This window comes from Nesoenas mayeri (genome assembly GCF_963082525.1).
Source record: "Nesoenas mayeri genome assembly, chromosome: 2".
NCBI classification, from domain to species: domain Eukaryota; kingdom Metazoa; phylum Chordata; class Aves; order Columbiformes; family Columbidae; genus Nesoenas; species Nesoenas mayeri.
Window position 1 is genome coordinate 69,500,550 of NC_137543.1, and position 22,520 is coordinate 69,523,069.

A 22,520-nucleotide genomic window follows, 5' to 3' on the forward strand; every position below is an offset into this window, starting at 1 on the left:
GAGTAGAACTCTTTCAATATTGAAAACCTACACATAACAGAGCTGATAGCTGGAATATAGTGAATCTGAGCTATGTTTCATTGTTCTTCACAAGAGAATAAAACCATTTGATTTCACCATATCACAAAGCTGGTAGAGCTTGTTTCTTGTTTGTACTACAATAATATAAACAGGAAGTAGTGAGTGAAATTGAACCATGCTGACAGAAAGCTAGGGTACAGATCAGTCTTGCTGGTATATGTTGCAGCATAATGGAAATGAGTTGGATTCATTGCAGCCACACACTAAAACCCTTTGTTTGTCATTTCAGGTTATTGCTTTCAATTAACAGAAAGGAAAATAGTACAGCTTTTCTTTTAGTTCTAGTAAGTCACAGTAGCCTTTCCATCTCTTTGGCTCATCATGTTCAAGATAAGTATGGAAGAACTGTTAACATAGATCATTACCTGGGATTCCTCATCTGGTTTAAACTTAAAGGTGGACAGATGGGAATAATTCTCTCATTATCATTTTCCGTACATTTTATCTTTTAATTATTGTAGTTTTATGACATGTTATATTTCTTTCTCTTCCCCCACCCCACCTCCATCTTTCATCTTTCTGATCACTCCATCGCATCACTCCAAAAAAAAGCAACGCAACAGTGATCAACCTCATCTCCTGATTTGCTACAGGGACCACAGCAGTGGTAAACTCATCCTTTTAACAAAAACCATGACTGAGGAAGTAATTCTGTGCCAGTTTCTTTGCTTGAGATACACGGAGAATGAAGTAACTCAAAGCTGAAATTGTATGTTCCTTAGTGTGGTTTGAGTATCAAGGCCATCTGAAGACATTGCTCTTTGCATTATCATTTGGAGCCACCTGCAGGCAGATTGTGTAATTCTAGCAAAAAGAAAGGATTTTTGTCACATGCTATTTCGGAGGCTGCTGTGATTGTGAACAGGTGCAAAAATAAGAACTTTTTTTCATGACCTTGTGTTTCTGCATAAATGTTTGGTTTTTGTTTTTTTTTTTTAACTATGTTTTGCTCTCTGCCCATCTAGGCATGGACCCAATATCCATATCACTAGAAGAAGATACTGGAAAAGAGGCTGTGATATATGAGAGTAAAGTCTGTTCACACAGGTGAGTGAGAGCAGAGAGGAACCGAAGCTGAAGATCACTGCAGTGACACTCAGGGCATGATTGGATAAACACACACACAGGTGAAAGTCCTTCAAAAAGAGGGGGACGGTGACAAGCAGTGAATGACTTAGTGGACCAGGAGAAGACAGATTTAAGAAGGTAAACTGGCATGCCCAGCATGTCTGGTAAAAAACCACTAAAAATAATAAAATTTAAAAAGAGGGGAGAAGATAATACAAGAGATTGTGATGACTTGGCACTCACTTGAATAAGGGAGATATTTACTTAACTTACTGAAAGGTTGAGAAAAAGGAAGGATGTCCCCAGTTACTTCCAAATGCTAACTGGGGGCCTCAGCAAGACCCTAGAGTTCAGTTCCTACATTTGACCATGATCATGCAGGCAACTTTGCCCATTTCATGCTGTCCAGATTCAAAATTACTAGAATTCACTGAGATTATAAACAGCTTTCCGTATTTACAACCCTTTTTAATTTTGTTTTGACTGCCCATGATGATCAGTGTCCCCTTAACAATCTTGGGAAGATTGCAGGTGAATATGTGAAATAACATTAACTCTAATCAAGAGACATACCACTTCAGTGAAATATAACATTATGCATAAATTAATTTCTTATCAGTGAACTTAAGTGTTTATCCGTCATATTTTCTAAGTACTTCCCAGTCTCATTAAGTTTTTTGAGTGGCAGTGTATCAAGTGCCTTCCTAATGTACATTTGCATTACATACTATATTTCTTTTCATCGAGTCTCTTGGTAAGACCAACTACATGAGCCACTTACAGATTTACATCTTCTTTGAGGCTGATAAAATGCTGGCACAGGTTACCCAGAGAGGTGGTAAATGCCCCATCCCTGGAAACACTCAAGGCCAGGCTGGACGTAGCTCTGAGCAACCTGATCTCATTGAAGATGTCCCTGCAGATTGCAGGAGGGTTGGACTAGATGACCTTTGAAGGTCCCTTACAACCCAAACTGTTTTATTATTTTAACCAAGGTATATTAATTCTTTGTAACCTTTTACATTTGCTTCCCTGAGGGTAACACACAAACAAACCAGCAGACTGACCATTTGCCCTCTGAATCCATGCAGGAAATTATCTTCTGCTTCTTTTCTACTAGCTATTCAGATGATAAAGAGAATCTTTTTCTCAGAAGTATATTTTTCTCAGGTAGTGGAATTCACCCAAGTGTCATTTGTTTTAACCATCTGTCCCACTTCCCTTAGTGTTGACTCATCCTTAGCCTCCCCATGGTTAGCCCATCTATTACAGGCTGTAAAATAACCTGGGTTATATTCCTCTCTCTGTGCATATAAGTGACTGCCATACTATTTATTATAGCTTGTCTTTCATGTCACTGACTGTGTCATTTTTAATGTATGAAATAGGAAATTTTCATGGGAAACTGCTTAGAGCTCTGAGGAGGAAGAAAAGGATCGAATGACAAAGAAAGGGGAGATGCAGGACAATTTGCACAGAGTGGACTGTAATGAGCAAATAAAGCAGGAAGGAAGGCAGAATGAATGAACAACATTGATGAGGCTCCCAAGCTGCTCAGAGATCCAACAGCATCAGGTTCCCATGTTTTCACAGGGGAGCCTCCGGGGCCAAAAAATGTAAATAGAAGCAAAACAGTCATCTGCAGTAAGACAGGAGGTGATTTGTGGTCTGAGATCTTTTCTGCAAAGTGTCTGATGTGAACAGTGGGACCAAAAGTCTTGTTAAAAGGCTTTTATTCCAAAGAAACCACTACAGAAGGCATTTTCCACGTATTAATTCTGCTCTCTGACGCTGTGGTTTCATCCAGTTCTGTTGACGTAGGTGTTAAATCTGAATTTACACTGAGATAGCAGAGAAAAGCACATGATGTTGAATCTGCAAGCATTCATGTGAGGAAGTTTAATTTCACAGCAGCCACCAAAGTTTAATGAGCCCAAATTTCCCTTGTGAAGCAATTCATCAGTGTTGGCCTTCATCTCAGTAGGGGCTGTCCATCAGCATGTGCTGCTCACATCGGAGGGACATGGCTTTCTAGTATAATATCTAACTGGACAGGTGCAAGTAGAAGCTGGTGATATTAAGGTTATTGATGTTGTAGGAGAACCTAATGCTCAAGGTTAGTGTTCTACTGAAACAGGCAGGGATACAGCCTCCTCTTTGACAGGCCACAATATCAAAGAGATTAAAGGAAGAGTATAAGTGGTAGAAAAAGACAAAGGCATAGTTAAAAACAAGGTGAACTGAGCCTGTTGTGTGTAAATGTATGTATTATATCCCTTGGGATCAATATTCAGACTTCAGCTGTCCTTGTTTCTTGTTCTATAAATTACCTACCTAGAGGGACCAGCTGTAGTGCACTGAAGCTAAATGACATAACAAGAAGATGAGTGGGGAACTCAAGGCAAGCAGCAAGTAAAATCTGAGAGAACTAGGCCCTCCTGTATAAATTGCCTGACACATGCCAAATAAAATGTAAGGCTGACAGATGTAAAGTAATACTCAACAAAAATAAACAAAAGCAGGATATTAGTAGAACTGAGCTACAACAGAAGGGCTTGATTCTGTGACTTTGAATAAGACCTTGAAGAGATGATGGTACTTGCTCCGAAAATGGTCTGATGATAAGGGGAAGCAATCTGAAAACATAGGAGTCTCGGAATACAAAAACTACACAATGACATTTGATGAAATACCAAGAATGCTGTGTATCTCTCAGGCACTGTAACTCAAAATGGTAAGCAAATAAAAAATAGGGCAAAAGTTTGATCCTGATTTATACAGTATTAAGCCCCAGCAGGCTGTCTACTAACATGAACTAAATTAGGGAATTAACATCATTGTACCTGATGGGCACAATGGGGCACAGTGGGGCAATCTTAAATTCAACTCAGATGAATCTTCTTTCTTTTGGTAAAAAGCACAGACTACAGAATAACTTTTTCATAATACTATATTGTAGTATTGTAATATGGGCTACCAGTTACTGTACTTCAGTCAGTGTCTTGAGTGTTGCAATTATTTAATCCTTTATTCCACAGTAATTTTCTGTATAAAATTAAATTAGAACTTGTGAATATTAACTTCAAGACCAACAGAGTACAGTTGAGAAAATTTGGAGATAACATTAAACAGAACTTCACATCTGTTTTATCACTCACCAGAGAATACAGATTCTGTATTTTGTATTGGATGAAGCAGAATTAACATCTTGGTAATTCATCTTCAATTTTGAAAATTAATGTTTGGGCAATCAAATTTTGCTAAAAGTCCCTCTTTTCTCCTAATAGGGTAAAAACATATGACTGTGGAGAAAGAACTGCTGACTGGTTCTCATTGTTTCTTGGTCGTCCATGTCGCTTGATAAAACAAAGTTCAGACATAAAAGACAGGTCGCATCAGAAAACTACAAAAGGTGTGTTTTCATTCTTTAAAATATTTGTGATTCCTTACTTAGTAAACATCAGGCTCACAGACTTCATACTGACTATATAATTACTCTGATAGAGGGTGAAAGACTCATTCAATATTGATCTAGTAGTTTTCAAAGGGTACATTTATACCCAAACTGTGTTTAGGCTGCCCTTCCACTTGTTACACTGGGTGAAGATGCACAGATACATCAGTCTGAGAGGGGGGGTTATCATCATGACTATGATTTTGTCTGGAAACTCAATGATAATTTTGAAAAACAATTATGAAGAAGCTATAAACAAATAATTTAGTCTTAAACTTGATTTTATTATATAAAAGGATGAAAGGGAAGGAGCATCAAAAATCCATAGATATTGCTCTTGTAAATTGTTTTACAAACATGGCAAAATCTCAGTTCTATCTCACTTTCTAAATGCTTTGCATCACTATCATTTGCAGGTTTCAGGGGATTCTTAGAACCTTTCCTTAGTACCTGGAGCCAAATGAATAATTTTTTTTTAATGAGAATGAATAAGAGGTCAAAGGAAAGATGAGGTGAAATTACTCGTATAATTTTCCTGATTTCTAATGATCATTTTAGAATGTTGGATTCATGTTTTTAGGTCTGGCATCAGCTACAAACATCTCACTCTCTCTTGTGAATGAAGCACAATACCTCCTGATAAATAGAGCAAGCATTATGCAGCTGAAAGAACATGTTTCTGCAAGGTAAGATCCTTCTGTCTCCAAATGTCTCTCAGCAGTCTTGGGTTCCAGAATTCCATTAGGTGCCAATATAACTGCTTTATCTGGAAATTTAGAGTTACTTACTTTTCAGTGTTCAACAAATATATGGGTACTAAACTGATATAACTATGTGCATGAATTCTGAAAATTTAGATTAAATGCTTGAACATAATCTTTCTGCAAGTCATCTTAAACAAACTTAAACAAAATTCATGTCAAATGATTTGGTGGCCGGAGACTATTGGGAACCAGCCAACTTCTAGTTGTGGGAAGAACAAAGATAATTAGGTTTCCTCAACATAAATAATCTGGCAGATGAAAATACAAAATCTTGGTACTAGCTGGACTATTTCTTTCCCATGGGAAGGATTAAGATTTATAGCAAACATTCACAACAGAAATATTTTAAAACTACTTGCAGGACTGGATTAATTTCATTTCTTAATTGAATTTGGCTTTACTTGTACAGAAGTGGAACACTGAAGCAGCAAATGAAACATTCAGCCAGCCCACAGTTCAAAGCTAAGGAACCAATTACCAGCTAAATTTTCATATGCTGACAACTGAAAGTTTCTGTTTCTTGAATATAAGTAGGACAGGCTCAAATCCCACAGAAAATCTGCCCTCAAGGCCTCCATCATAGCTGTACATCCCACAGCCCTGCCATTTGTCTCTGGGCCCCCTTTTCCTGTCTTACCAAAATTCCCTCCCTCTGTGTGAAAACATCTTCTCTCCTCTTAGTCGCCCACCAAACACGCCCCCTGCATTAAAATTCCTGTTGTGAATAGAGGAGGAATATATATCTATATGTAGCTGTAGGCGGATATGTATATAGCTTCAGGGTTTAAAACCAGTGACTGAGTGAAGCATCACTGCAGACCACTGGAGCTTGCATTGCCTGAGGGTTTTCATTCTTCAGGAGAAGACAGTTGGGCAATTTTAACATATCATGGCAGTGCTCCTCTGGGAAAAATGCCTGGGCAAGGTTTGAATCAGTCTGCCTCTCAGCCATTTTGACTACCCTTTCTCCGTGATAGTCAATGCCTTCTTTTGAGGCCTGGTTATGTCTTCTTGGGAGAACAACACTTGCAGGCACATCTTACTCAGACTGGGCTTTTTCTATGATGAGACCCAGTGAAGAACCTTCCAGACATGAGATCTGAATGCAAATGAGAGGAGTAAGGCACCAGAGGGAACAGCAAGTGAGGATGAAGAAGGACAGGGAACTTTGATAAAACATGCAAGGTCAGATGATCCACTGATTTTGAGTCTAATATGTTGCAGTGCAACTAAACTTGTAATCTCATTTTCTTCAAACTCCAGATGTCACTGGAGCTGCCATGATGCCTGAGAAGCACTTTACTTCCCACTCTGCAGCACAAGTTGGAAAATTCTTCCCCATTGTGCCATGCAGTGCTTTCTCAAGGTGCTGGAGAAATAAATTCAGCATAGATAGACAGCAATATCATTTTGCACTGTTACTATATCATGGTGTCCAAATATAGAACTGTGCGATATATTTTCAAGAATCTGCACATATGGGTCTTTATTAAATGTTTTTATTTTTTAAGAAGCATTATTTAGCTTATTGGCATGTGGGTTTGTTTTTGTTTAGTGGCAACCTACTAAGATTTATAAAGCAATTTTAATCTTCAATTGATTTTTAATTTTCTCCTTGCATCTTCTATAAGTAAAAATTAATCTTCCAGTTTGTACTTGATTCTTGAGAGGTGATCTAAAAGAGAAACAGCAATTTAATCAAAAATTAGAATGTAACATACTGTTGGAGAGCTATATGTATATGGACATATCTGCCCCTCTGGTGTTGCCTTTACAGGTCACCTCCCTGAAAACCCCCATGGCCTGGCTTTATGATCAAATGTTCTTGCTAGAAATACACCCCTGAAGATGCAAATACTAATTTTCAGATTTGCCTGTTAAATATATGTAATTTTCAGGTTTGCCTGTTAAATATATGTAATGCATTCTGGATTGCAGGGCCCACTACTGTGAAAAGTCCAAAGTTCCCAGGCTAGCTTTGGCAAAATACACTGGTTTTTGCAACAGATCCTTTTTGAGGTTTGCAGAATGAAAGTGGCTGTCACTCTGTCCATCTGATGCATCTTTTGAGGTGGAGGGGCAAATGATGGGCATTTACTCAGATACATGCTTGCCAAATAATGAGGAACAGTTCTGAGGGCTGGGGATAGGCACGGGAGAGTGGAGGTATTTTGGAGGAGAGCCTGAGCAGGCTGAAGGAGGAGTGGTGGCAAGGGATGAACCTGTAGAAACTATAAATCATTTTCAGCAGCTGGCTCAGGATACTGCAGGCCCAGCTCCGAGGCTACTGGGGCTTTTGATGGCCCCACCGGTATCGGCTGGACTGGCAAGCACCAATATGTCACAAAATGCATTCAAAACTAGGGGCCACACAGCATCTAAGCTCCAAGAGCCCACAGCAAAGCTAAGAAGCGCAACAGCATAACTCAATTCATTCTTGACAAACTGCTATTTTTCCCCCTGCCTATCTGAGCATCAGCATGTTGCACACTTTCTGTTGGCTCCTATCTCCTGCAATAATTATGAATTGTGTCTCAGACATGGGATTATTTGTGGGATCTCCAGGGAAAACCTGTAGCCCTCCAGCTTCCCATCCCACTTTCTGCCCTCAGGCTGCTGGAGCCTTGTGAACAGTCAAGGCTCAGTGGAACAGGGCTTGTGTGGTTTGGCTGAAAGTCTGCACAGGCAGTTTATCCTTATGCACATTTGTCTGCTAAAGAAGATGATCCAGTCCATTTAAAATAAAACCAAGCTCTTTTTTTCACCTAACAAGCCTCTTCTGCCAAGACTTCTTGATGTGAACAGTTTTCCCTGTGCTTTGGTTTTGTGTGTTTTTTCTCATTTTAATTAAAACACATTTTAAGCTGTACGTCCTTACTTTCTTTTGGGTTGTTTTTTTGTTGTTGTTGTTCTTGTTGTTTTTTTTCCTGGGACAGAAACTTCTCTTTTCACCACTTAACCAGGTTTCTGCCCCTGCTGCAGGGTATCATCCCAAAGTTGCCAGACCGCAGCTTATGGAGTATCGGAAGCTGTTCATGTCCATAACAGCTAATGCAAAATGACATGTTTTTTCCCCACTTACGATCACACTGAGTGAACTCTCTTGCAAATTCTAGCTGTTGCTTTTGGGTTTGTTTGGTTTGTTCTGTTTTTTAACTGGTATTGCTCAAGTTCTCCTTTAGGAGAGTGAAGAATGACAATTCAAAGTTACAGCCAGATTTCTGATATTTGTATGCAGTCTGCTGCGCTCTCTGCCTCATATATGTTCTCTGCACTGACACAAATCTACACTCTGGCAGTTCAAATGCTTGTAAAGAGGTGGAGATATCACCACATAGAGATTAATTTTTTTTTCAAAACACCTATCATTTGGTGCAATCTGCTGCATCCCAAAGGCAAATTGTAATAATATGAGGAATACATTATCTCATAAAATGCCTTTACTGGCCTTTTTTACCCTCAGCATCTGCTGGTTTTGTCCCTTTTGACACTGCAGCATGTACAGAATGTTTCTGTTTGCCTTCTCTTTAGAAGCATTTAATGAGTCAATTGATTGCTAACTCAAAAGATCTTTTAATTTATTACCAATGGCCTTACACATAACAGCTAATAAGGAATTTTTTCATATGCGCTGTTCACGATCGCCTGTCTACATGCTTTCATACCTACTTCACAGTTACAGGTTACACCTCTGAAGAAGGGTTACAAATCATATGTGAAGTCTTACAAATTGTAGTTAAATACCTCGTGCCATTTTCATACCCTTTGTAGTAAAACTCGGTCCAGGTTACTCTGGACTTTAGCAGGGCTAACTTTGGCCTTTTCAAGCAATTGCTGGGGGAAATCCCATGGGCAAGACTGCTTGAAGGAAAAGGGGCCCAAGAGAGCTGGATTGCATTCAGAGATTGCTTCTTCCACGCTCAGGATCAGAGCATCCCCACACGTAGGAAGTCAAGGAAGGGAGCCAGGAGGCCTGCGTGGTTGAATAGGAATCTATTGAGTATGCTCAGGCAGAAGAGGAGAGTTTACAGGTCATGGAAGCAGGGGCTGGCCACTTGGAAAGAATATAAGGCTGCTGTTAGAGGATGTAGGAAAGCAGCTAGGATAGCCAAGGCCTCCTTAGAATTACAGCTGGCAAGAGGGGTCAAGGACAGCAAAAAGAACTTTTTCAAATACATAGCGGATAAAACTAATACCAGAGGCAATGTAGGCCCACTGAGGAATGGGGTGGGTGCCCTGGTGGCGGAAGATACAGAGAAGGCAGAATTACTGAATGCCTTCTTTGTCTCTATCTACTCTGCCGGAGGCTGTCCTGGGGAGCCCTGTACCCCTGAGACCCCAGATGAAGCCAGGTCAATGGAGGAGCTTGCTTTAGTTGATGAGGACTGGGTTAAGGAGCAATTAAATAGACTGGACATCCATAAATTCATGGGTCCAGATGGGATGCATCCGCGAGTGCTGAGGGAGCTGGCTGAGGTCATTGCTGGACCGCTCTCCATCGTCTTTGCCAAGTCTTGGGAAACGGGAGAGGTGCCCGAGGATTGGAGGAAAGCAAATGTCACTCCAATCTTCAAAAAGGGCAAGAAGGAGGACCCGGGTAACTATAGACCGGTCAGCCTCACCTCTGTCCCTGGGAAAGTAATGGAACAACTTATCCTTGGTACTATCTCAAGGCATATCAAGGATAAGAAGGTTATTAGGGGCAGTCAGCATGGCTTTACCAAGGGTAAGTCATGCTTGACCAACCTCATAGCCTTTTATGAGAATGTTACAAGGTGGATGGATGATGGCAGAGCCGTGGATGTGGTCTACCTTGACTTCAGTAAAGCCTTTGACACAGTCTCCCACAGCATCCTAGTTGCTAAGTTGCGGAGGTGTGGTCTAGACAATAGAGTAGTGAGGTGGGTTACAAACTGGCTTAAGGAGAGAAGCCAGAGAGTGGTAGTCAATGGTGCAGAGTCTAGTTGGAGACCAGTATCTAGTGGAGTACCTCAGGGGTCAGTACTGGGGCCAGTATTATTCTATATATTCATTAACGACTTAGACGAGGGAATAGAGTGCACTATCAGCAAGTTTGCTGATGACTCTAAGCTGGGAGGAGTGGCTGACACGCCAGAAGGCTGTGCTGCCATCCAGCGGGACCTGGACAGGCTGGAGAGTTGGGCGGGGAATAACCTAATGAAATTTAACAAGGAAAAGTGTAGAGTCCTGCATCTGGGCAGGAACAACCCCAGGTTCCAGTATCGGTTGGGAAATTACATATTAGAGAGCAGTGTAGGGGAAAGGGACCTGGGGATCCTGGTGGACAACAGGATGACCATGAGCCAGCACTGTGCCCTTGTGGCCAGGAAGGCCAATGGCATCCTGGGATGTATTAGAAGGGGGGTGGTTAGTAGATCGAGAGAGGTCCTCCTTCCCCTCTACTCTGCCCTGGTGAGACCCCATCTGGAATATTGTGTCCAGTTCTGGGCCCCTCAGTTCAAGAAGGACAGGGAACTGCTGGAGAGGGTCCAGCGTAGGGCAACCAAGATGATTAAGGGAGTGGAGCACCTCCCTTATGAAGAAAGGCTGAGGGAGCTGGGTCTCTTTAGTTTGGAGAAGAGGAGACTGAGGGGTGACCTTATTAATGTTTATAAATATATAAAGGGTGAGTGCCATGAGGATGGAGCCAGGCTCTTCTCGTTGGCAAACAATGATAGGACAAGGGGCAATGGGATCAAGCTGGAACACAAGAGGTTCCACTTAAATTTGAGAAAAAACTTCTTCTCAGTAAGGGTGACAGAGCACTGGAACAGGCTGCCCAGGGGGGTTGTGGAGTCTCCTTCTCTGGAGACATTCAAGACCCACCTGGACATGGTCCTGTGCAACCTCACCTAGGCGTTCCTGCTCTAGCAGGGGGATTGGACTAGATGATCTTTTGAGGTCCCTTCCAATCCCAAACATACTGTGATACTGTGATACTGTGATATATTAGCCACTAGATTCTTACAGCACAAATATCTAGTGCAGAATCAGTTCATAAACCTTATTTTTTCTTTGTCAACTTGGTGAGACAGATTGGAAGAGCCTTTGGAAATAGAAGAACTAATCCGACGTTTCCGTGCCAACCTTGTCATTAGTGCATCAGAGTCCTTTGAAGAAGAAGAGTGGGCTGAGATTTCAATAGGTGCTCTGCGATTCCAGGTGCGAACTCATCTCCCTTGTCCTAGTCACGGTCTATCAGAAAGTTTTTTGACCCCTGGAGACAGAGCAGTTTTTGTAAGGCTTTGACTGGAACATGGGCAGCACAGTTTGTGCAGATGAATTTTATGAAGTGTATAAAAAAACCAAACATGCTGTGGCCTGTGGCAGACATGCTTCAGTATAATGAGAGATTCTGACATATTTCTCCACACCTTTTTTTTATTTCATAATTCATAAAATTTCCCACCTCTATCCAACTGAGCAGAAAAAATAATCAGTTTTGAGGCAATTTACAGCAAATATTTAGCCAGCATGTCACAAGAGAATACTGGTTGTTGTTAAGCATAATAATCCAAATGTAACCTTGGATTGCAGCACATCAAGCTACTGGCTGCCAAAAGACTGGACATGAATACAAGTGAATGATCAGTGTCTGTAGCTCTCTATTGTGTACATTTTGTCTTAATCTCTATTCAAGACATGTTTCTAAGTCTAGCCTGGTAGGGTTTTCTCATATGTTATGCTTCATGTCATATCTAACAACATAATGTGCTTTGTACTGTAACAAAAATGCTGAAGAATTAGACTTTGTTGGAAAATACATTATTTTGAGAAATATCAAAATATACAATATTTTGAGAAATGCTTTCTTCAAGAAAGAATCCATGAAGAAGCTACACACGAAACCTAAGGGAATGACGCACACACGTATTGCATGTTCTCTTCAATTTGTCTGGTCCTTAAATATAAGTATTTGAAAATGCATTGCCTAGGATTTGAAAGTGGCTTATTCGTTGTTTTCTTAGGGGTGATAATGAAGGTGTGAATACCAGAAGTGCTAAGGTCAGATCTAGAAGCTGTGATAGGTATCACTCCTGTTTCTTTCTGGTCAACATACTGTAAGAAACAGAGTAACCATTTTTTAAGTAAGGTTGGAAATTATGACTTACCTGCTCTCTTCTTAAGTGTACTATGATCCCTAAGCTGTAATATGAGTTACAGAAAATTGAAGAAAAATTTATTCAGGTAGGAGATAAGGATAAAATGTTTGCTGTATAGCTTGTTGGAGGCTGGAGTTGTACTAGGGATCTCAGCTCAGGATCCTGTTCTGGAAGATACTGTAAAACTATGGAAGAAAAAGGCATTCCTGTTTCTGACATTCAGGAATACATGCTGAAAATAGAAAGGCTTGTGCAACTCTCATTGTCTTTTTCCAGTTTCTGCTGGGTCTTTATTCAGATACTGATGCAGTAACAGCAGAAATCATGTTAATGGTACTTGATGCCAGGAAAATGGTAGAAGCAGCTGCTGAACAAAACAAGATAGGGAAAAGTATTTCCATCTCTGTCTCATTTTCTTGTTCTTCCAACAAAATATTACAGCTCTGGAAAATCATCTTCTGAAAAAGCTGAGCTAAATGTATGGTTTTGAAGATTACACTGAAGAGTTGTACAAGTTCTAGATATACTGCAAAGAAATGAAATAGCACATCAGATCAGCATATAAAAATGCTTGCGGTGTCAGGTTTAATTATTTGCCCTATTTTAAATTTATAACACAATGTGTATATTGAGATACTGTTAAGACAGTTTCTGTAATGTACAGCTTTGCTAAAGTTAGGGTTGCAATATGAAGAGAAACTGGAATATGTCTTCTTTCTTAATTTTAATGTTTTAAAAGGTAAGAAGCAATTAATTGCAGTTTTTCTTGTTTGTTTGTGGGTTTTTTTCCCCTAGATGCACACCCTAGTTCAAAAAATAATTAATTTTAAGAACCATTCTCTATATGATGATACTGTACAGGTTCTCATTATTCCTTCTGATTATATAAACTTGTGAAAACTCACATCTTGCATTCTGATGATGTAGAGGAGCTGTGCCTATAAGAAAGAATGGGGGATATTATATATTTCAGCTGCACTGAAACTATGTAAACCAAACCCTGTTAGTTTAACTCCAAGAAAATCCTCCTTGGGTTAAATCCTGAGGCACGAGATTAATTTTGTATTCAGTTCTCCTTTGGGCAAGTAGCCCTGCCAACCTATAAATGAAATTAAGCCATCAGGAAATTCAAATCTGTAAATGTTTTTTATTTCTCAGATTCTGTATCTGGGAAAACTTTCATTTAAAAAAAAAAAAAAAAGTAAATTAAAAAAATCAATGAGAACTTCACAAGTAGACCTTTTGAAAATGTACCTACATTAGGTGAACAGACCTGACTTCTTACATAATTAAAACATAAAAGAACACAGGAAAAGTATGTGAGAGATGTGTTTTTAGGATATGATGGTCAGAGGCTTGTACTGTTCTGTGTTGTACTGCTTTGATATACAGCTGTGAACCTTCTTTAACTGAAATTTCAGGTTGTAGGTCCATGTAGCAGATGTCAAATAATCTGCATTGATCAACAGTCTGGGGAACGAAACAAAGAATTTCTGCAGTCTCTGTCTGCTGCCAGAGGTAAAAAGGTCAGTACAGAACTCCAAAAGAGCTGTATAGAAGGATGTAGTGACTTCACTGCATGCATACTGAAATATCTGCTGAGAGAACATTCATGATTAAGTTGTTATGCTAATCACTACAATTTGTTTTTCCAGTAAAAAGAGGATGCACTTACAAGCCAGATATTTCCATTAAATGCTCAACACGTTTTTTATTCAGAAATTGACTATTAATATGCATTATTTTTCACAGTGCTTGCTTTTATTCAGTATGTATTGCTTTACAATGTGTTCATTTTGGTCTTGAAAAACACGAGCTGATGCACTGATGTCATTCAAGAAGAGAAATCTGCAGAAAAATCAGAAAGTGTCTGAAACGATACAGTCAGCTCATAAGACTAATCTTTATTCTTAATGTGAGAAACCACTTAGCAGGAAAAACAGAGCAGATGTGAATATAGTCAAAGTGGGGAGTAATTGATTAAGAAGGTGACTGGAGAAGTGTGAAATACAGATGTTCTTTTGGAGTCCTTCTGCTTCCTAAGGTTTCATTGCAGCTTGGAACTGAGAATGCCCAGACAATGGCTAGACAGCTTGGCATCCTAAAAGTTTCACAGATAAGTATTCATAAGTATTTATTTAGCTGGAAATCTTTGCTCTAAATTCATTGCTTCCTATTCATTAAACTTCTGTTGTAAAAGTTGGTCAGACAGTCAGGGCTCAGAAGTCTCGCCAGTACCAGCCAAACACCAGAGATTGGGCACAGCACAGAAGCAGAGCAATAACAAATAGGTTGAAAATTATTCACCTAAACAATTCACAAACGAGTTACAAATAATGCATTCTTTGTTTAGGAAAAAAAAATAATAAATCGGTTCGTCTCAGTGACTCATTAAGCAAACAAAGAGCTACATTTCCAGTGAATGTTATCCTTGGTGAATGGCTCCGCCAGCTCCAACTTGGAGCCAGCCGCTTGGTGCAGCGAGACCCGGGGGGAGACAAGCGGGCAGGGCCAGCTGTCTGGGCACAGCTTCTCGCTGACCTGAGGTGACTTAGGGTTGCACAGCAGGCTCTGGCATCCATATGACCACATGTGCCTTTGTGAGGTGAGCTCCTGGCCATGGGTAGCCTGAGGAGAAATGCCCTCTCCAGTTAATGGTGAGCCACAGCTGGAACATCTGGGATGCTTTAGAGTGCATTCTGGCTCTCTGGGCAGGGATGCTGCCCAGCTGCCACAGGGGATGGGGTATGCAGAGAACTCTCTCTACCTGTGTGTGTTTTACTGGGTTATGACTTGAATCCTTTGTAGAGGGAAAGCACTCTGTATTCAGGGACCTTCTCAAAAACCTCACCTGGGACATAGATTCTCAGGAGAGGCAGAGCATCATCTGCATGTTTCCCACAGCAAGGATGAGCTTCTCTTTCATTCTGATTAGCTCTGCAATATGAAGATTTTCTTGATAAAAGCACTCCAAGATCCAAGTAACATTCAAACATAACTAAGGGAAAAGCAATCCAGCTTCTCGAGAACAACCTAGCGCCAGATAAAAAACACATGGCAGGGGAGACGCTGCAAGAGCACAGGGCCACTCCTCACAGTGGAGGAGTCCTCTTCTTCCCTCAGCTGCACAATGACATTCATGCTGCAAAGAACCAGCCTTTCAGCTTGTTTTATTTTTCCCAGTCTTCAGCGCTGCTGGCAGATGGGTGTTTGTGAGCATGCCCTGCTCTGCACAAGGCCAAGTCCTCTGGGTTAGCTTGGCAGCTGAAAGGGTTTGAACTGCTGGTTTTGGCTGAGCTGGTCTGCAAAAACCTCAAAGCCCATCCCTTCTGCAAGTCACCTGTGGGGTGATGGTCAGCAGCTGTTTATCAGTGAGTAGCACCTGAGGACTATGGTATCTTCAGTGGGCTAAGCAGACCTAGCAGAGGACATTGGTCCAAACCTTTCACAGTGGGGAGAGAGAAAAAACATGGAGTTCATGTGACTGTGTTAAAATGCAGCACTAATGCTTTGGTGACTCATGTCTCTAGCATGTGCCTTATTGTTAAGGAGTCATCTAACAGACTTCATTTTCTTTTTTTATCGGATACAGATTCAGTGAAGAAATTTAGCAGTGTTTGTTCCCAGCTGTTGATGTGATTCAAACTACAAGAAAAAAATGCAGCAAAATAAGATTTAAGCTAATTTCTAGTACAAGGGGAACTGATATTTTTGAAAGGCTGTTGTAGTTGCTCGATTTCCAAAATGTTAAAGAAACGACATATTCAAATGGACAGTAAATCCTGAATGCTTAATAGGAGAGCTAGATGTCAATATTTACCATTTTCTTTCATTGTTGTTGTTTTTTTGTTTTTTTTCAAGAACACCAACCTGAAATAATATATCGAGCTTTATCAAACTGGTAGCCCAAATGACAGCATTCACAATGAACTTCAATAATGAGCTAAATAAAGTAAGGCTCGTAAGAGATTAGTCAATATTTATTTCTGAAATCATATTTTTTCTCCATCCCTCTGAGACTCTGAGAACCTGGTGCTCCAAGTTGAAAGACTGAGGCTTTGCATAGATGAATTACAGCTGAAAGCTCGAACCAGCTACTGTAATTAGCCACACAAGCAATTTGCATTTTTCCTGATGAATGTAAAGCAGGGTGCTGAAGCCTAGCCAGTGACTTTTTATGAAATCTTTTATCACATTGTTTGAAATAAAATGCAAACACCTTGACAAAACGAACTGGAGCTCTGCTACCGTCAGTTCTGAAGAAACACTCATTAAGGATTCCTTCTGTAATTTTTGACTGAAAAGGAAAAATGAGCTCTCCTTCTGTGACAGAGCGCTCTCTGTTGCTGCAGGAGATTACAAAAGCCTAGATAACTACGTTAAGCAAATAGCATAAAAATAGCCACACGCTGCTTCACATGCATCACCACCTGATGCAAAACACACATAGACAGAAAGGAGAGGACATGGAATTCTTGCCCGTCTTCTGTGTTTTGCAGATGCGGTTTAACAGTAGCAACAGCGGAAGCCCTGTGGGTAGATTTGCAGCAGTGCTATAATATAAGCTGGAACTTGCTGTCAAGGTAGCAAAGGGAATCGCATTACCAGCCTGCCCTAGCATAAATGTATGGATAGCCGTACATCAAGGGAAATCCATTATGTTTGCACATGCCCTTATACAGTAAAAGCGTTGTGTTTCTTCCTGTGGGCTGTTGATCCTCCTTAATGTATCTCATTGTGCCTTGGGAGAGCTTCTTCCCCTGCAGAATTAGACGCTGTGCCTTTGGACTGCTTACTGAAGCGTTAGCAAGGATAGCAAATGACTTCTCTTATCTGATGCATCATTATCATCATTTTCATAGTAATGCAGGGCTTTACACTATGCAATGCTTTTCATCTAAAGATCTGGAACATTTGCAAATAGTGATTGATGTAATTAATAGACTTCTGAAATAATAAAATTATCTTGTTGGTGGAAGAACTGGGAAATGCATTTCTTAAAGGTAGAGCACAAAGGAAAATCAGTTCACAGTATCACAGTATGTTTGGGATTGGAAGGGACCTCAAAAGATCATCTAGTCCAATCCCCCTGCTGGAGCAGGAACGCCTAGGTGAGGTCGCACAGGAACATGTCCAGGTGGGTCTTGAATGTCTCCAGAGAAGGAGACTCCACAACCCCCCTGGGCAGCCTGTTCCATTGCTCTGTCACCCTTACTGAGAAGAAGTTTTTTCTCAAATTTAAGTGGAACCTCTTGTGTTCCAGCTTGATCCCAACAAAGCACCAAGTTAAAATTTTCCCTTGTTTTCAACATGAAAACTCAGCATGTTGAAAGTGAGTACCTCCACTTTCCTGTTTTGTAAGGCTTTACTAACAAGTTTTGGTGAATTGAGACCTAATAAAGCATTCCCATATAAAATCAAATTCTTTTGGCTTTAATAATTTTATCTCACAAACTTTTGCATGGGAAGGAGTTTATGTCATTATATGAACAAAATGAGCAGAAGTGATCAGGTGAATTCATCTGTTGAGAGAAAGCAGCTGAGAGCTATATCCAGGGGCAAGTTCCAGAACTCATCCCTCCAAAGCTAAGTTTTAGCATGCAGTATCACTTATGTGCTTGTTACACATTCCAGCAGGGCATTTTCCCTACAGAGTGCTTGTCTGAAATAACTGATTGTTTAGGAGCTGTATCTTGAGGGCATCTCATCTCAGCCTTTGTCAGATGTAGCACCTCAGGTTTCTGTCTTACAAGAGGAGATACTGCACCCAGGATATTTCTCTGCCAGTGAAAATCTAAGCAGTGCATATTAGTGTTGATCCAGTGAATATACTTGAAACAACATGCAAGAATTACAGCATTTTATAGCTCCTCTTTTAAGTGAGTTTGATGACTATCATATGATTCATGGTTGGCAAGAATAAGTAGGTTTTATCTATTTACCCCAGTGCTGAAATGTTGTCCATTTTACTGATCAAGAAGCTTCATGTTTTGGTCCCTGTGAAGTTTAAGAGTGATGGAAAGAGTCCCTACCACTGTGAGAAGACCAAGCAGATAAAAGCCACAGAAGTCACAGTCCAGCACTCCCTATTCAGTTCTTGCTGCGTTCTGGCGAGGCTATATGCAGAATAAAATGCCCTTGAAATCAGGAAAGGGTAGCAACAACAGAGAGAGATTCTGTGCTTCATTGTAAGAACTCTGCAGGCTGTAATCTCTGCCTCTGAAAGCCTCATTTTTCATCAGTGAAATGTGAGAAGGGCCAGTTTCTACATTTTGTCTTGCTCTTGAAACGGCTGAAATGGCAAGATGCATATTTGTGGTTGCTTGTTGTTTTTTTTTTTGTTATCCATATTTGCTGAGTCAATATTTGTAATCACTGAAAAAGCAAGGAAATTTACTTAAAAGATACGAATCCAATCCTGGTAGTCACAAGCTAAATTTTGGTCTTAAGAATATTCACAAAAGAAAGATGCCAACAATGAGTGTTCTTACAAGTAAATAATCATCCAAGCTAGTATTAATACTAGAATATTTATACCATAAGTATATCATAACCTTGAAAACTCCTTAGGCATCACTCAGTCTCAGCACTGAAAAAAAAATACTATGAGACTCTAGATGCCAAATCAGAGTAGGGAAACACTAAGGAAATGTATTAAAATAGTATTTTAGAACACCTGAAGATAAGATATAGTAACACATGCTTTTCCTTAAATAATTCTGAATGGTTTAAAGTGCTATAACAAAAAAAATCTTGCTAAATGATTCACAACAATAGAAAAATTCTAAACTAAATTCTCCACAGTGAACAATCTGCCTAGATTTGCTTTAGTCTTGCTTTAAGATAAATCAAGATGCCAATACAGTAAATATAAATTAAAACTATAACAGCTTCTCATGTATCAAATAAGTTCATTTACATGGATGAGTTATAAAACTCCTTCCTGTGTGAAATACAGCATAGCAGGGACTAATACTCATTTCACAATATGTTTTATGATTTCCTGATGTTTTTAAACCAACAAAATTGTGGCAACTGTCATCTTTGCATTAGGATACGGGAAGTAAATCCAGGTTATTAACCATAAGGCTGAAAAGCACATAATTTATGCCAACGGAGAAACCACAGCTTGTCAACAAATAAGAGAAAAGCGAGAATGAGAAAATAATGCTATATACTGTCATATCTTAAATGAAACAGTTACTAACCATTTTAGCACTGTGGTTGATCCAACACCGTCACTGTGCTGGTAGATTGGAATCTTACTGTGCTGCAGTCATTCCTCAGCTTTAAATACTAGAACAGTGACCATGAGGATCTACCCTGAATCCGCCAGCATTGACACCATTATGGTATCCAAAAAGTGTCATTAACAGGATAGGCCTGATCAGGTCCAACTCATGCCGCATACACATAAAATATCAGTGAGATGAAGGAATAGCAGAAAGAGCTGAAAAATCATCTGCTTGGTAGTTAGGTTTTCTTTTTAATGTTTAGGACTACAAAGGAGAGATAAAGACTCAAATTCAGAGTCTGAGGCCATGTTTGGCTAGATCTTGGTTTTATAGCATCTCTATTAGTTGGGAGTGGGTCTCAGCCTTACATCCTGCTAATTCTTCAAAGGCTAAAAGCTGTGTTGTGTTACCTCATTACTGTAGCTTTATTTAATTATACAGTGCAAGAACAGGAGAAAACATACTGCCTTCATATTTAGTCTGTCGAATATGCTCCCTTAAATTCAGCTAACGCTATTTTTTTTAATTTATTGCAATTCCATTTACCTAGTCTATTTTTCTAAAGCTGCTGTAAATGTAATTCTGTCAATTTCAGGTTAATCGATCTGAACAATGGCAGTAAATCTAATCAGGAAATGGAGAAGGAGAATAGCATTTTGTTTTTACAATTTGGGTTTGTTTGTTTGTTTCAGAAATACTAAGTTAATTTCATTATCTTATTTATTTATCTTTCACTTTTAAGTGACTGATACACTTTAGCTGTAGCCTACCAAAACTAAATATTTTTTATAAAAACCTGTAAAAAAAGACAAGAAAATTCATGTTGTGTTTCCCAGGATCCTCAGTTTGAAGAGACATTCACAAGTCTACAAACCAATTATCAGTTTAAGATGGTCTTCAGCATTACTTTATTTCTTACTTTACGTATTTCTTTAATTAACTATTCTCTAATTGTTTGGCAAATGTTATCACGAGATTGCAAGTCTGTTTCTTGCAGGTTTCTAAATTCTCCACAGCTGGTGGTGAATCACACCCACCTGTTCACACACAGATCACACCCAGCTGTTCGCATCTACAACTGTAACATTCAACGTGTTTAAGGTCAAGACCACATGTGAGAGCACAGATGTTTGGGTCAGGTTTTCAGTGCCTGTGAGGGTTGTGTGGTCCGTGGGTGAAGTGGTTGTTCTGTTCTTCTTTTTTTTTTATGATTTGGTATCACAAGAACATGTATCTAAGTATTTCTAAAATTTATGTTGGATGGCTTCACAGGTAATGACAGATAATAAGTGGTAGTCCTGGTAAAACAAACTTTCTGAATATTTTCTGTAAAATACACTAAAATATTCATAAAAACAAATAAAGTGAAATTCACAAAGACGAGACAGAACAAAGTTCTGTTAACAAAGCGAATAATTCATGGTAGAAGATGCAAGACTTTTCCTCACTGTTTGAACATATATGCATTCTGCTGCTGCCTAGCCTTTATTTGTGATAATGTTTTAACTGTATTTGTCAAGAAATCAGAACAGTCATTAAATGACAAGACTGTGAGGGAATGTAAATTACATATATGATACTATGGAACTCATGATGAAACACTGTTATTTATCCACTTACTTAAGGTATTCTTCTTGAATGGCATCAGGTTAGCTTTTGTTTATCAGTCTATTATAGTTAATTAGTTTAAAATGTTCTTAATTATGTAGAGATAATACATACCTCCTTATTCTCAAAGCAATATTGTTTTTCTAAACATATCTGGGTTGTGAGATCCTCTATAATTCTCATTGCTTTGACATGAGTTATGTCTCAATAAATATTTGTTTTTTTCAGACAAACTTTGGCATATACCTGATGAACCAGCCCTTGCACTCATCCTTTCCAGATATTTTATCAGTTGGATCTCAAGTACTTCCAGTGCTGAAGGAGAATACAGAAATTCAGCCTCCAACATCCAGTGAAGAAAAATGTTCAGGATAGATTCTCTGGTGGAGATGAGATTTCTGTGCAACTACAGGGAAAAGTCTGTAGTCAGTTATTCAAAAAAGGAAAAAGCTTCCACTCATTTGCTTCTGATTTAAGTTGTTTAATTTTCTGTTTGCTGGAGATGTTATCAGATGGCAGAACCCTTGATAATTACAGCTCACCTACATGTTTTTGCTTGTGAATAGGTTATAGCAGCCATAACTCTGTTTTGCTCAATTGCTTCAGGATGCAACAGGTTTGATCAAGTTTTACTGGCAGATGACTCCCAAAACAAGCTCAGCATCGTTGTCAGAAACCCACATCTCAATGAAGGAAAGTAAACATAACAATACACTGCTTCCTTATGTTGCTTTGTTAAAACCACAACTGGGAGAGAGGATGCAGGACATATTTTAGAAACAATGTGGATGGGAATAGTGGGATAGTGGCGTGAGAGTATCAGTCCATTCAGCTTTTCAAAAACGAAACTGAAGGTGGTGTGTAGGTAGTCTGAAAGCACTGGAGAAGAGGGAACTGTTATTAGGAAATCTGTGTCTCCCTCTTTGGAAGTAGTGTGTGAGATTGCCCAAAAGGCAGAAAGATCAGTAAAGATTCAGTGTGCTGTTTGCAAAACACATTCCCTGTGAAGCAGTTTCATCCTTTTGTTCTCATCTTCTTTCTCTTGTTCCCATTTGCTGCTTTTCCACTTGATTTAGTTTATGTGATGACTTCCTACACGCTTGTTTGCATTGACACATTTTTTCTAATTAGTGATTTTTCAACTAATACAGTTATGTTTTCTGTACAAACTTTGTTTATCTTCAGC

General features: G+C 39.5%; 1 protein-coding gene across 1 annotated transcript in view; it reads left to right on the top strand.

The window, feature by feature from the left end:
• The window catches only part of MOCOS (molybdenum cofactor sulfurase), a gene marked incomplete at both ends in the record, with an annotated part of 231,333 nt that extends 209,624 nt beyond the window's left edge, over positions 1–21,709 (top strand). The window contains 6 exons of the mRNA XM_080340510.1: positions 1,047–1,128; positions 4,437–4,561; positions 5,184–5,289; positions 11,424–11,550; positions 13,913–14,017; positions 21,563–21,709. Of these exons, the coding sequence (XP_080196636.1) occupies positions 1,047–1,128; positions 4,437–4,561; positions 5,184–5,289; positions 11,424–11,550; positions 13,913–14,017; positions 21,563–21,709 (692 nt within the window). The remainder of the gene's footprint in view (positions 1–1,046; positions 1,129–4,436; positions 4,562–5,183; positions 5,290–11,423; positions 11,551–13,912; positions 14,018–21,562) is intronic.
• Between the last annotated feature and the right edge of the window lie 811 nt (positions 21,710–22,520).